We start from the raw sequence: 13222 nt of genomic DNA on the forward strand, positions 1-13222 counted from the left end.
TTTAATAATTTTGATGACTACAATTTCATTATGTGCAAATTAGCCCTAAATTCGTCATTACTTTCTTGGACAATTCTGACTTGGGTATTGTTTTCACAGCTTTTTATAGGAGATATATTTTGCAAAGCACAAGCCTTCGCCACATTCTTGGGTCCAAAAGGGACATTAACCCCCCCCCATCTCATTTCAACAGCTGAACGTAAGGGAATGCTTTTATACATGGCTTCCAGCTGGCATTTCCATGGAAACAGAGAACTTGATTATCTATTCACTCACATGTGTGTAAATGGGTGAATAGTATTTCCCATCACAGAACGTTTGTGAAAAATTGGGGGGCGGGGGAGGGAATCCAGCCATCTCTTCTTTATGGAGCTTGTCATTGAATACATATTTCTATAGCAGCTGTATTTAAACCCTTGAACTGACTGGCAGAAACAAAGGTGTATATTGTATTTCAAAAGGGAAATTGATATATGTATCATTATAGCAATGCCAATTTATCCTATCTATTTCTATATCTGTGTGTGTGTGTGTGTCTCAATATATTCCTAAATCCAGCGATTAATGAGTTACTCTTTCATAAAAATTCTATGACGTTATGGGGTTACTTGGTTTATATCTCAACTGTCCAGCAAAAATTATATTAAAAGTAGCTTATATTAATTATATAATTATACCTCTAATTATATTAAAAGTATAAAACAATAAACAAATAAATAAGAAAAACACTTATATTAAAAAAAGATAAGCAGTTCAAATTTGCAGCTAGGAAACATAAAGATGAAAGAAACAAACAAAACAAAACTCTTATGGTAAGACCGAAATGCTACTGCATCTTTTAGCAAGAGATTGGCACTTGTCCCTTTTTGCTGTGAGGTGTAATTTCAAGGTTGCTCACATCTATGCTGCTGAGCACAAAGTAATGATTCATGTCTCTGTAGTTGACTATTTGCCATGGTGTCTCACAGAAGGAAAAACAGAACTCATTGTCACTTTCTTGAGAAACACTGAAACAATTCAGAGGTTTTGTCCTTGGTATTGCTGTGAATCAAGAATTGTCTTTCAAACCATTCAACTTCAACCCTTCTGGTAACCTGCGTACTTGAAGCAGGCATGTCCCCCAAAATTTGGACACTGGAAGTTTGTTAGAAGTCGCCAACTTGCTTGAGCTGCAACTTTGTTGCTGTTGAGAACACTGGAAACAAATGTTTACGTGATACTGTATATCATGGTTCCCTTCAGCCTGAAGCTCTTGGAAGAAGAGTTATGGAAGCTCACCATCATATTCTGAGGAGCAGAAATGTCTCTCTAGTGGTTACAATGAAGAGTGAAAAAGGACATGGGGGTGGGTGGGATAAAGTACAACATGGACATACTTGAACTGAAGAAGCTCTTTGGATGAGAAGTGAAATGTCTTTAAGGAAAAAATAGTCCACTTGCCTTTTGAAAAAGTACCTTTGGGATGGACATATTTGCTTTGTCTGACATTTCTGGAGAACTATTTTTCTGCACTAACCATGCCAAAAATTGCCTGAATAAATCTTTATGAAATGTTCCTTGAGCTGCTGGTATGCTGATATTACTATTTTACAGAGCTAGAGCTATAAGACCAACTGAGGCAAATCAGCAAAGATCACAACCATGGATCTTTTTCATTCATTCATGGCATAAAAATAGCTGAATTAATCCTGACATAATATATAATTGTATAATTTTGGAAAGCAGTGTTAAAAGTTGCATGCTCACCCAGTTCAGGGAACGTCGAAAAAGAAAATATACCTAAAAAACCCACCCTGATTGCTGCTGTAAGCAATTTTGCATTGTAAATGAAAAGAGCAAAACATATCTCGGCCACATCTTGAAGCTTCTAATATAAGTCTACCTTCCTCCTGTCTTCATTGTGTGTGTGTGTGTCTGTCTGTCTGTGTGTAGATAAATATGGATATTATCCTTGCTTTCACTGGCTAGCATCTGTTCCTCCCCACCCCCAGAATATTTATGGGAGTAATAAAAATTTCAAATTCACTGTCCCCAGGGGTCTATCTAAAGTTTATTTGAATTATATTTATGTTCTACGCTTTGAAATCAATGGAACTTGAGTCATGATGAAATATCCACACCTTTTCATAATAAAAGTCCTAACAGGAAACGTCCCGATATGCACTCTAGGAGACAGACTTTACCCCTGACAGAAGATGACTCTTTGATATGAAATTCATAAATGTGTTTGGTAGGACAGTTATGTTGGCAGTCTATTAGATAAGTTGGGAAAAGGTTGAGCAACAGAGACATCTCTAATTGGTTTGTCAAATGGAGACTGCCTGCTACAATGCTGTAATTAATAGTATCTGCTTAACCTGCTTGTATTCCTTTTCTAGGAACTGGAGATTCGTTAATATTGCCACATGCCAGATACCGATATTCTCATGGATCTATACATTGTATAAATAAATAAATATAAACAAAATGTTGCTTTCACCCATGCCTTCTAATGGGCGAACAGAGCTCATCCTCAGCATCTGCTGGATCTAAATTGTGGAACCATGCAATACTTCAGGCTCCAAAAATGTTCTGAGATGAGGAATGAAAGACATTCCAAAATGTCACTCTGATCAAACCATCCTAAGGAAGAGACGGTGCCCCAGAAGAAAGAAAGAACTACTTGACAGATTGAGGGCAAAGCTTCGCTTCTGTGGAGGATTCTAAATATGAATCTGTGGGGGCTTTGTCAATGTGCCGAAGAGAAGAACTTGGCAGGGTAGACAGAGGAGACTTTGTCAATAGCCTTGGCTCCCACACAGCTCAGCCTGTTCACACCCTCCCTGCTTTTCACTTCTGCCATCCCAAGAAAATGCAGTGGGTCCTCATCTCCACCTTTCTCACAATCCCTTATGCTCAGCAGGTAAGTAAGCTCTTTAGAAAGATGACCTTGTCATAGCAAAGGCTGGTCTGTTTATTCGAACAAGTCAATTTTACTTTGGGAAAAGGGTAGGGCATAATAATCAATTACTCCTGCTTGTTCGCCTTAGTTGTCTGCGTGAAGTCACATTTTTGAGACTTTGTGATGGAGATCCTTTTTTCCAAAGCTTTCAATAGGTTGATAAAGTACAGTACAGTATATGTCTTTATGAGTATAGCCACACAATATAAGCTGTAGGACCTTTTGTTTAAGATCGTCTTGTAGTTTCATAGCATAAACTAGTCATGTTCTAAAGGTACAGAATGTTATCAAGCTGCTGTCACCTGAACTACATTTATCTGTCTTTCCATGAACCTTAAGAATTATCCAAACTTATCAGAAATAGCTTTATAAGTTATTTCTCTCACTTTTTACTATGGATTTACAGAATTTGCATTTTGCTTAATAACATCTTTCCCTCATGAGATTTCTACAAAGTGCTTCTATTTTAATTTCTGCCCTATGAAGTTAATTGAGAAAGCTTAAATGTTAATTCTGTATAATGTGAACACAAGAAGATCAAATTAGGAATATATTGTAGAACATGCAAAATAAAAAAGGCAAATTATTACTGTAAGGCATAAAATGGAGACATATAAAAATTTTAAGTGATCTGCTCATCTGTTAAGCATATAGGTTATTAAGGGATAATTTTTATATATTCTTCAAAATTCAAGTTGTTTATCTGTTTTACGGTGAAAATGTGTTTCCTAAATCATTCTATAATTTAATTAACATAAATTAAGCTATTCTTTTACATGGATACAGTGCAATAGGATTATATCATATGATATGAATTGCAAATTGGCTTTGTTATCTTAATAGAATGAAAGTCTTACTTAAATTGGTGTGAATATTTCATAATGACTCAAGTTCCTTTCATTTCAAAGTGTAGGACATAAATAATCCCAAATCCACCCTACAGTCTACAGCAGGAAGGATTAAAGGTTTACCTGAATTTACTGATTACATATTCAGCAGATAACAGAGCTGGGCTGCAAAAATCTGGATAAGGTCGAGTTTTGTATGTTGCTTTTCTGCCATCTGGTGGCTCTCTGGAGTTTTGCAGCTCAGATCTGCTAGCCTATTTTACTTTACATTATTGCTTTTTAATTTTATTTATAATTGATTGCTCAACTCCTGTTAGTTTTTTGAATTCTGGAAAGGTCTTTTGAATTAGATAAACTTCTAGTTTATTCATTAAACCAGAATTAGAGCTGAAAGAAGTGTAGTCATAGTTATAGTGTATGAAAGTAAATACAAATGAAGAAATAAAAAGGAAGCAATGATTGTAGAAGTGCCTGGTTCTCAAAAATTCAGCTTACGTGAAATATGCAAGTCCATTAGGCCTCCAATTTAGGATCTCAAGTAAGATCTTCAGCTTCTTGAATTATGCCAAATGGCTTTATTAAAATTATAACTTTTAACAATAAAATTATAAAGATAATTAAAGTTCGGGGCATGAACATTTTCATGAGCAGAAAATGAGATTTTCTGACTACCTCAAGGGAGGCAAAATGCCACAGTTGAAGAATGAAGCTGGGCTTTTGTTTTATTTCAAATTAAGCACAGAATCTAACACACTGCGATAATTTGGGATTGCAATTCAGAGAATTCCCAACTGGAGTCCAGGTTGGGGAATGCTGTTGCCAAGGTTATTTACCTTGAATAAGCGGATTCAGTCACTGCAACATGTTGTGCTTGGTTGAAGAAACTCCACGCGGGTGGGTTTTACAAATAACACCCAATTATATTGTTTTACAAATTACAATGATTGCAAGCATCCAACATGTTAAGCCAAATTATAGTAGGGGCTAGAATGCCATACGAACCTACTCCAAATGAAAAGTAATATGTGAGGAAATCAAAATGTTCTTTGTTCCAGAATATCTTAATTTGGTACTTTTTTAATCCTGCTACTCCAATAATCTTTGGTTAGTATACTCACTGGCTGTGGTGATTGGGGGTGATAGGTGTCATCGTCACTGTTGTCAGCCATTCAAGTCATGTCTGACCCTCGGCCACTCTATGGATCAGCACACTCTATATCCCTCTGTCTCACACCAACTTCTTCAGATTCACCATGGTCATCCCAATGCCATCCTTTATAGTATCCAGCCAGCGGTAACTAGAGTGGGCCCTTCTACTTTTTCTGCTTATCACTCCCACCATAGTTGACTTTTCAAGTGAGTCATCTCTCATGACATGACCAAAGTATAACAGCCTCTGTTTGGTGAACTTGGCTTCAAGTGATATTTTGGGGGAGGTTTGATCTAGGACTTTGTTATTTTTGTAGTCCACGGGATGCTTAATAGTCGCCTCAGCATCACACAGTTCAAAGGCATCCAGCCTTCTCCCATCTGCCTTTTTCAGAGTCCAGGTTTCACAGCCATAAGTAGCAACTGGAAAAATTATTGTGCTAACTAATCTTCCAAGTGCTATACGCCTTCTGATCTCAGGGCTGCAGTCCTCACTTTGCTCGATTTTAGAACCCAGGAAGATGAATTCCTTTACTGTTTTGACAGTCCCATTGTCAATCTGCACTGTGTGTTCTCTCCAGTTGTCATTATCTTTGTTTTCTTGACATTAAGGTGTAACCCAAATTTTGGGATGATAGGAATTGTAATGTACTGAATGTACTGAATCAGACAAGTACACATGAATCTGTGTGAAACGACACATTTTCTGGTCTGTATTTTCCATGTGCACTGATAGTAAAACTGAATGAAAACCTTTTGCAGCATCAACATCCTCCTCCATGAACTGCCCTGGTCCACATAGGTATTCTCTCTAGGCCAGTCAAGGTATTTTGGCCATTTACCTTGATTGGTAGAAAAATATAATAATGAATTAATTTTCTGAGGCACCTGTCTTATGGTAACATGTGCCATAAGTGATATGGAGTGTTTACTTGTTTGGCACCCACCCAGCAACATCCACAGCCAGTGCAACGCCAGACAAAGTCTCCTTCCATCTGGATCCTTAATGTATGTATTGGTGAACCAAGCACACTTGATTTGGCTTTTTGAACCGTAGACAGAGCTGGAGAGAGCACAAAGTTACGCAAGTCAATTGCAGTCCCGTTAAACCTGTTTTCACTATGCCTGCGTGCCAACAAAAGTCATGCTTAGATCACGATGTGACACAGACATCCTATTTGGTGCAATTTGCCTTGACATTCCTGGTAAGGGGTGATTTTCATTTGGTTGGTAGTCTTTGTCCCTCAGAAATATGAGTCTTGTAATCTTATAAGTCTTTTTCTGCGACAAGGCTAATTATTGCCCTTGTCTGGCCAGGGAAGGTTGATGATAGACCTATAGTCCTCTTGCCTTGGTCTTGGCTCTTCAGTGGCTCATGAGATCAGGCTGTAGGGAAACACATTAGGCATTACTATTAGGACTCCTAAGTAGACTTGTATGTGTTATTGCTACTTTGTGTTTTAGGAATCATTGTGGTGAAAAAGTAGGTAATTGTACAGGTTATAGAGTGTCCCACCCTCTTGTAATAATGGGGTATTAATATTCAGGATTTTGTGGCACTTGGAAAAAAAGTTGTAATATTTATTTGTAAGCTTTCCAGCTCTCAGATGAGTCCACCTGTATGAAAGCTTGCTTTCAGGGCACCAGGCCAGAGGCAGCAGCAAGGAGACAGTGGAGAAAGTGCAGCAAACAGTGAGCTGTACCAGCGCCAAGAGTTATGTCACTGGCCCTGCAGATGCCCACCTGTGCCAAGCTGCAGTCCTGGGGTGAGTGTGGTGAGAGATGGCTGCGGATGTTGCAGGATGTGTGCCAAACAAGCCAACACCACCTGTAATGAAGCAGAGGTCTGTGACCATCACAGGGGACTCTACTGTGATTACTCTGCAGATACGCCTAGGTATGAAAGAGGAACATGTGCATGTAAGTCTTCACTGTTTCCTTTTCTATTTCTACATAAAGGGGCATCAGGGCTTCAAAGAAAAGGACATTCCCAACTGACCCACATTCTGTACCCAGCTATTTTTCTTCCAAAGGGACAATGAGCACACTCTGGAAGACTGACCTGTAGCGCTCTCTGAAAACAGAGGAACGTTTTCTTTAGTTATCAATTAGACTGAGATCTAATTGAACAGGTGAAGTTCTGAACCGTAACTTTCTTAATTGTTAGAAATCTAATTCCACCAAAGAGCTTTCTGAAGCTAACTAAACAGACCTCCCCTTTAAAAAGGATTTTTTAAGAAAGCATTAGAAGGCTGAGATAATGGAGATATTATTACTGTTAGATCCTGTTTTCTTACTATGGGAAATACTGAAGAACAGCTGAAAATAGAAATATCAAGCAAGAATGCTTCAAATCTTAACAAACCCGCATGTGTGTTTTTATGCGCATGCAAAGTTTTTTTGAATAGTGTGAAACACTAATACTAATTACTGCTTCATTATTTATTAAATTTATATGCCATCTATCTCCTTGATAGCAGTGACGTGCAGTCAGGGGAGGCAGAGCCTCACCTCTCTCATCATGAAAAGAAAAAAAAATTCTCCCCTTTTCTCTTTCATCTCTTTCTTGCATGTGCAAGCAAAATACCCCAGGATCACGGTGGTGGGGACAGCAACTCCTTCCGCTGCGCTGCGGAGAAGAGCCACAGGAAGGAGGGAAATGGGACTACGTGTGCAGGAGGCTCCTCAGCGCCAGCCTTAGATCAGTGCGAGCCGCGGTCCCCTTCATGTTGGCTCAGGAAGGAGGGGAATGGGACCACGTGTGCAGGGGAAGGAGACCGCGGCTCGCGGTGATCTGAGGCTGACGCTGAGGAGCCTCCTGCACATGTGGTCCCATTCCCCTCCTTCCTGAGCCAACAGAAAGGGGGCCGCAGCTCGCACTGATCTAAGGCTAGCACTGTGGAGCCTCCTGCACATGTGGTCCCATTCCCCTCCTTCCTGAGCCAACAGGAAGGGGACTGCGGCTTGCGTTGATCTGAGGCTAGGGCTGAGGAGTGTGACTCTTCTCCGCAGTGCAGCGGAAGGAGTTGCTGTCCCCGCCACCGTGATCATGGGGTATTTTGCTTGCACGCTTGCCAAGATCAAAGTTGTCACAGTCCTCCCTTCATGATGATAATTTGATGATGTCACCAGCCTCACCAGCCATAAACCTCACCGCACGTCACTGCTTGATAGGTAACTTCATGCATGTCATCTGCAATGTTTATATTTAATTGATTTTCCTGACATTTATTCATTCTGTTTTGCTATTTCAAGATATGATAGCTGTTGGCTGTGAGCTGAGTGGTATCTACTATACCAATGGCCAACATTTCCAGCCTTCTCCTCTCTTTTCATGCCTGTGTGTGAATGGTGCAATTGGATGCACCCCGGTGTTCATCCCAAAGTCAGCATCAAATGACTGTGCTTTGCTGAAGGACAAAAAGAAAGTTGTACGTTCCAAATGTACTCCAGGGCATTTGGAAGAACAGCGATCAAGACATCATCGAATAATGTCAGGTATACAAGACTGGACCAATGAAATATTATAGGCGCTTTAAAAAAAAAGAGAACAGAAGACATGCTGCCTTATTAAGGAGAGCTAATGAGTATTTTTTATTTATTTGTTAAATTTTGTTACCACCTATCTTGCCATAGGTCTGCTCTTTTTTTTTATTAACCCAAAAGCAACAAGATTTGAAAACAGAGCTGGCCACTCCACATTTGCCAGATATCCAAGAATATTCTACTTTCCTGGTAAATTAAAATTCATTCCAAATCACACACGATTGCTAAAGTTTCAGGATATTCTGGCATTATCATGAGATCTTGCATGATTTCTGCAATCTCATGTGAAATATCTACCTTGAGAAATTGGCTTTCTTTTTTGGAGGGGGAGGGCAGGGGAGGAAGCAATGCGTGGCCCACTGCATGGTGTCAAACTCACGGCCAGAAAAGCTGATGTCCATTTTGAGCTTGTTGGGAAACTCCACTTTTTAATTTGGGGTTCAAGGATACCACTTGCCATGATGTAAACAAGATGTTGTGACTCTAGAAAGAGTGCAGAGAAGAGCAACAAAGATGGAGCACTGGAGGCTAAACACTGGAAGTTTTTAAGAAGAGAATGGATAGGGATTTGTCTGAAATGGTATAGGTCAGTGGTGGGCAACCTTTTTTTTCAACTGAGCCAAATCTCGCCAAAACCACGATTGAAATTTACTTTGAGAGCCACATTTTTAAAACCGAAAATACATAGGATGGTACACTGTTTTTAGTTTCAATAAGTTTTTATTGAGAATATTCTGCACGCAAGTATCCACATAGGTCGGGAGGATACAAATAACACAACTAATAAAACAAAAACTTTAGAATGATATTATTTATCGATAACGTTAAATTCCGTAAAATTTGCCTTACAATGTAGAGAAAATTACATCCTGACATTGACTGACAAAGTCACAACCACTAATGTGAACATTGGCCTTGCATTTCCTTGGATAGTTTGAGTAAGTCAGGTTTGTATGTTGTTGTTTTTAATTTCATCTCTCTCTCCCACTTTCTTTTTTTTTCTTTTTCTTTCTCTCTCTCTCTCTCTGGCTCTTTGTCTCTCTCTCCCTCCCTCCCCCATTTCTGTCACTCTGTGTGTGTGTGTGTCTGTCTGTCTCTCACTCACTCTGTGTGTGTGTGTGTCTGTCTCTGTCTCTCCCTCTGTCTCTCTCCCCTCCCTTCCTCTCTCTCTGTCACTCTGTGTATGTGGGTGTGTCTGTCTCTCACTCATTCACTTAATCACTCACTCTGTGTGTGTGTCTCTGTCTGTCTATCTTTTTCTCCCTCCCTCCCCCTCTCTGTCTCTCTCTGTCTGTGTGTGTGTGTGTGTGTCTGTCTGTCAGTCTCTCTCTGATTCCCTCCCTCACTCCCTCTCTGTTCCTCTCTCTGTCTGTCTTTCTCACTCACACACACACACACACTGTGGTCACCTTGTTGAGTGTTCCAATCACATTTGAAACACTCAACAACTGGCCTGCATTTATGGTATTTTGCGGCATTCTGCAGTCATAGGACCAAAATTGGTTGTCACTCGCCCGGGCTTTTGCAGAAGCTTCCCTCCGAAGCCCGAGAGGAGGGAGGGGAGCGGGCACCCGGCACACAGAAGAGCTGCATTAAAGGGTGTAAAGAGCCGCATGTGGCTCCCGAGCCGCGGGTTGCCCACCACTGGTATAGGGTTTCCTGCCTAAGCAGGGGGTTGGACTAGAAGATCTCCAAGGTCTCTTCCAACTCTGTTATTTTAATTCTAATCCAATCCTTTTCTCACACCTGACAGATTAGGATAAATAAGCAATTATGGAAATGCTGCCTCAAATTCTAAAAATTCCATTGTACTTCAAGCAGTTTACCACTTTTATGCTATAAATGCATGGTTTGCATGCAATGTTATAAATACCAGTAATTGTTTTCAGAGTTGTTTATTTTGCCAGATGCAAAGCTTTACTGGAATGTCCGCTATCTTCCTTGCTTTCCTCATTTACTGTCCTAGTTAACAAGTCCCGCAGTAAAGGCAATGGAATTATTTTATATACAATAAATCTAAATACACTCTCTGTTAAAATTTACAGCTTTGTAATCTTGCTTTATTTATTTCAGATCTGTGCCAGGTTTTTACTTTGCTTCCTGCACTGAGATTTTAAGCTGCTGTTTACTTCCCAGGTATCCTGGCTCTTCTGCTTTGTCCCTTGAGCTATGCACTTTTTATATCTAGTCAGTCATCCTTTGAAACTGCATCAGGATTTGCTAATGGAGACTTTTAAAAACAGTTTAACACAGAGAACTGTTAGTGCTTCGAATTTGTAAGGTCATTCATCTTGAAGAAAATCGAATTCTCATAGAATTAAGTTCAAGAGTAAGACAGAAACATAACATGTTCCAAGTTTCAAGGGACTGAGGTATCAAAGTCCCGTAAAATGTCATAAAATTTGAAGAGGCACACATCCATTGGCCAATTCTGCAAAAACCTTAACCTCATGAACTTAAATACAGTGGATTTTTTAAAATCATTAAAATCATATTTTATCTTATCATATTATGGTTTGCTCACTGAGCCCTGATTGGAGGTATCATTCAATATTTTTAGCTTTTAGATTAAAGTGTTAAAAAATTAATACATTTCTGCCTTTTAGCTTTCAGAAATGTTCCTCTTGTTTTGAAAAAGAAATGCCTGATTCAAACATCTCCATGGACGCCTTGCTCCCGAACTTGTGGTATTGGCATCTCTGACAGGGTGACCAACGGAAACAGTAAATGTGAAATGAGGAAGGAAAAGAGACTGTGTTATATTCAACCCTGCCAAGCAAATTTTACAAAGATTCTGAAGGTAAATTGTGATACCCAAACTGCCTCCTTACTCAAGAGAGCAAATGCTTAATGAATACAGATTTAAAAAGAAATACAGTACATGGATGATTGTGCAGCTATCATTTTGCCCTTCAGTTGAGTTATGGGCTAGGAAATAGTAGGGCTGAGGGACAGGAGTCAGGATTAATAGCTCATTCAATATAATTCTGTGAGCCTTTTCCTACATTGCTTTTATATCTACTAATTACTTCTATTTAAGGATTTGTTGCCTTCTTTGTTTTAGTGATTGCTGATAGAGGGAATAGGCATTTTACATCAGTTACATGAGTTCTTGTGCTTGCAGCTCCAGCTCAAACAGAGTTGGGAGGAACTTTAGCCATCATTAAATTTATAACAGATTATCTTGAAATATATAGCCCCCCCCCTGTCCCCAAACACATCCATTATAAATGTACTTAATCAAATTATGTAAGGGCATTTAAAAATCTGCCTATTTGTTAGGAATGTAAGCTAACAGTTGGGCAGCGGAAGCGTGCTGGGCCCATAACCAGTGTTAAGTAAGTAAGCTCCCCGTCAGGAGAAGCATAATGAGAGTGGTATGAAAGAACACGCACAAACCAGCATACAGGGACACCGAATAGTATAAAATATAGTAGTTTACTATGTGGAAATATAGAGGTATTCAGAGTTTAATTTACAGTCCAAGTCATACACGGATCAGTCAGTCAGTTATCAATGTTCTCAGTTAAGGAACGATCCTTCGAACACAGTCCAGTATCAAATAACCAGTTTAGCACTAACAGTAGCAAAAACACAGTACCTCACAATACATCGATCAGCGTCTAACAGAGAGCTAACAGTCATTCAGGCTCCCTCTTATGGCTGCTTGAGGTAACAGCAACCAATCACATCACAGCATTACTTAAAGCTGCAGTACTACCATCCTGGTTTATATATTGCTAACCCAACTGTTAGCTTACATTCCTAACACTACTTACTTATGGGATGCGGTGGCTCAGTGGCTAAGACACTGAACTTTTCGATCAGAAAGGTCGGCAGTTCAGCAGTTTGAATCCCTAGCCTGCGTAATGGAGTGAGCTCCCATTACTTAGCCTAGCAGTTCAAAAGCATGTAACAATGCATATAGAAAAATAGGAACCACCTTTGGTTGGAAGATAACAGCGTTCCATGCGTCTTCGGCTTTGTAACAGAGATGAGCACCATTCCCTAGAGTTGGGAACGACTAGCACATATGTACGAGGGGAACCTTTACTTTTAAATTCTACTATGTATGTAACATGCATTTGACCATAATTTCAACTGTATTCTGTGTTTATTTTCGAGATTCCAAAAGGAAAAACATGTCGGCCCACATTTCAGCTTGCTAAAGCTGAGAAACTAGTCTTCTCTGGATGCACAAGTAGACAAATATACAAACCTATGTTTTGTGGAATCTGCCTGGATAAGAGATGCTGCATACCAAATAAATCTGTAATGATTACAGTACAGTTTGATTGCCCTGAAGAAGTACCCATCAAATGGAAGATGATGTGGATTACATCTTGTGTTTGTCAGAAGATATGCAATGATCCAGGCGGCTTGTTTTCTGAACTCAGGCTTTTATAAGAAAGGTGTGGGAAGAAAGTACCTCCGTTTCCTTTTTTGCCATGAAAAAAGTGGCCACGTCCATACTGGATGCTGAATTACCCAGTATATAAAATATTAACCAAAACGATTATTTTAAAATAGTTTTGAATGCCTTGAAACTGTAGTAACAAAAAGAAAGTTTATGAAAAAACCCTATTATTAGCACTATTACAGTCACTCTGAGCAAGAAGCAAACAACTAGTGGACTACTTTGCTGGTTTCAACTAGTGTGTTGATTTCAACACAATTCCTGAATATAATAAAACAGATTTACTTCAATGTGGTTATATGCTTGAGAAAAATGTCTTCA

At 39.4% G+C, this 13222-nt stretch overlaps 1 protein-coding gene across 1 annotated transcript; it reads left to right on the plus strand.

Moving 5' to 3' along the window:
- Positions 1 to 2731: 2731 nt before the first annotated feature.
- On the plus strand, positions 2732 to 13149 carry CCN6 (cellular communication network factor 6; the record flags this gene model as incomplete). Its single annotated transcript, XM_081943900.1, has 5 exons — positions 2732 to 2902; positions 6567 to 6858; positions 8194 to 8436; positions 11091 to 11284; positions 12610 to 13149. The coding sequence occupies 5 exons, from the start codon at positions 2732 to 2734 to the stop codon at positions 12889 to 12891; spliced, it is 1182 nt and encodes a 393-aa protein (XP_081800026.1). The 3' UTR covers positions 12892 to 13149.
- Positions 13150 to 13222: the final 73 nt, after the last annotated feature.

Source organism: Natrix helvetica (assembly GCF_964273705.1).
Source record: "Natrix helvetica genome assembly, chromosome: 2".
Lineage (NCBI taxonomy): Eukaryota > Metazoa > Chordata > Lepidosauria > Squamata > Natricidae > Natrix > Natrix helvetica.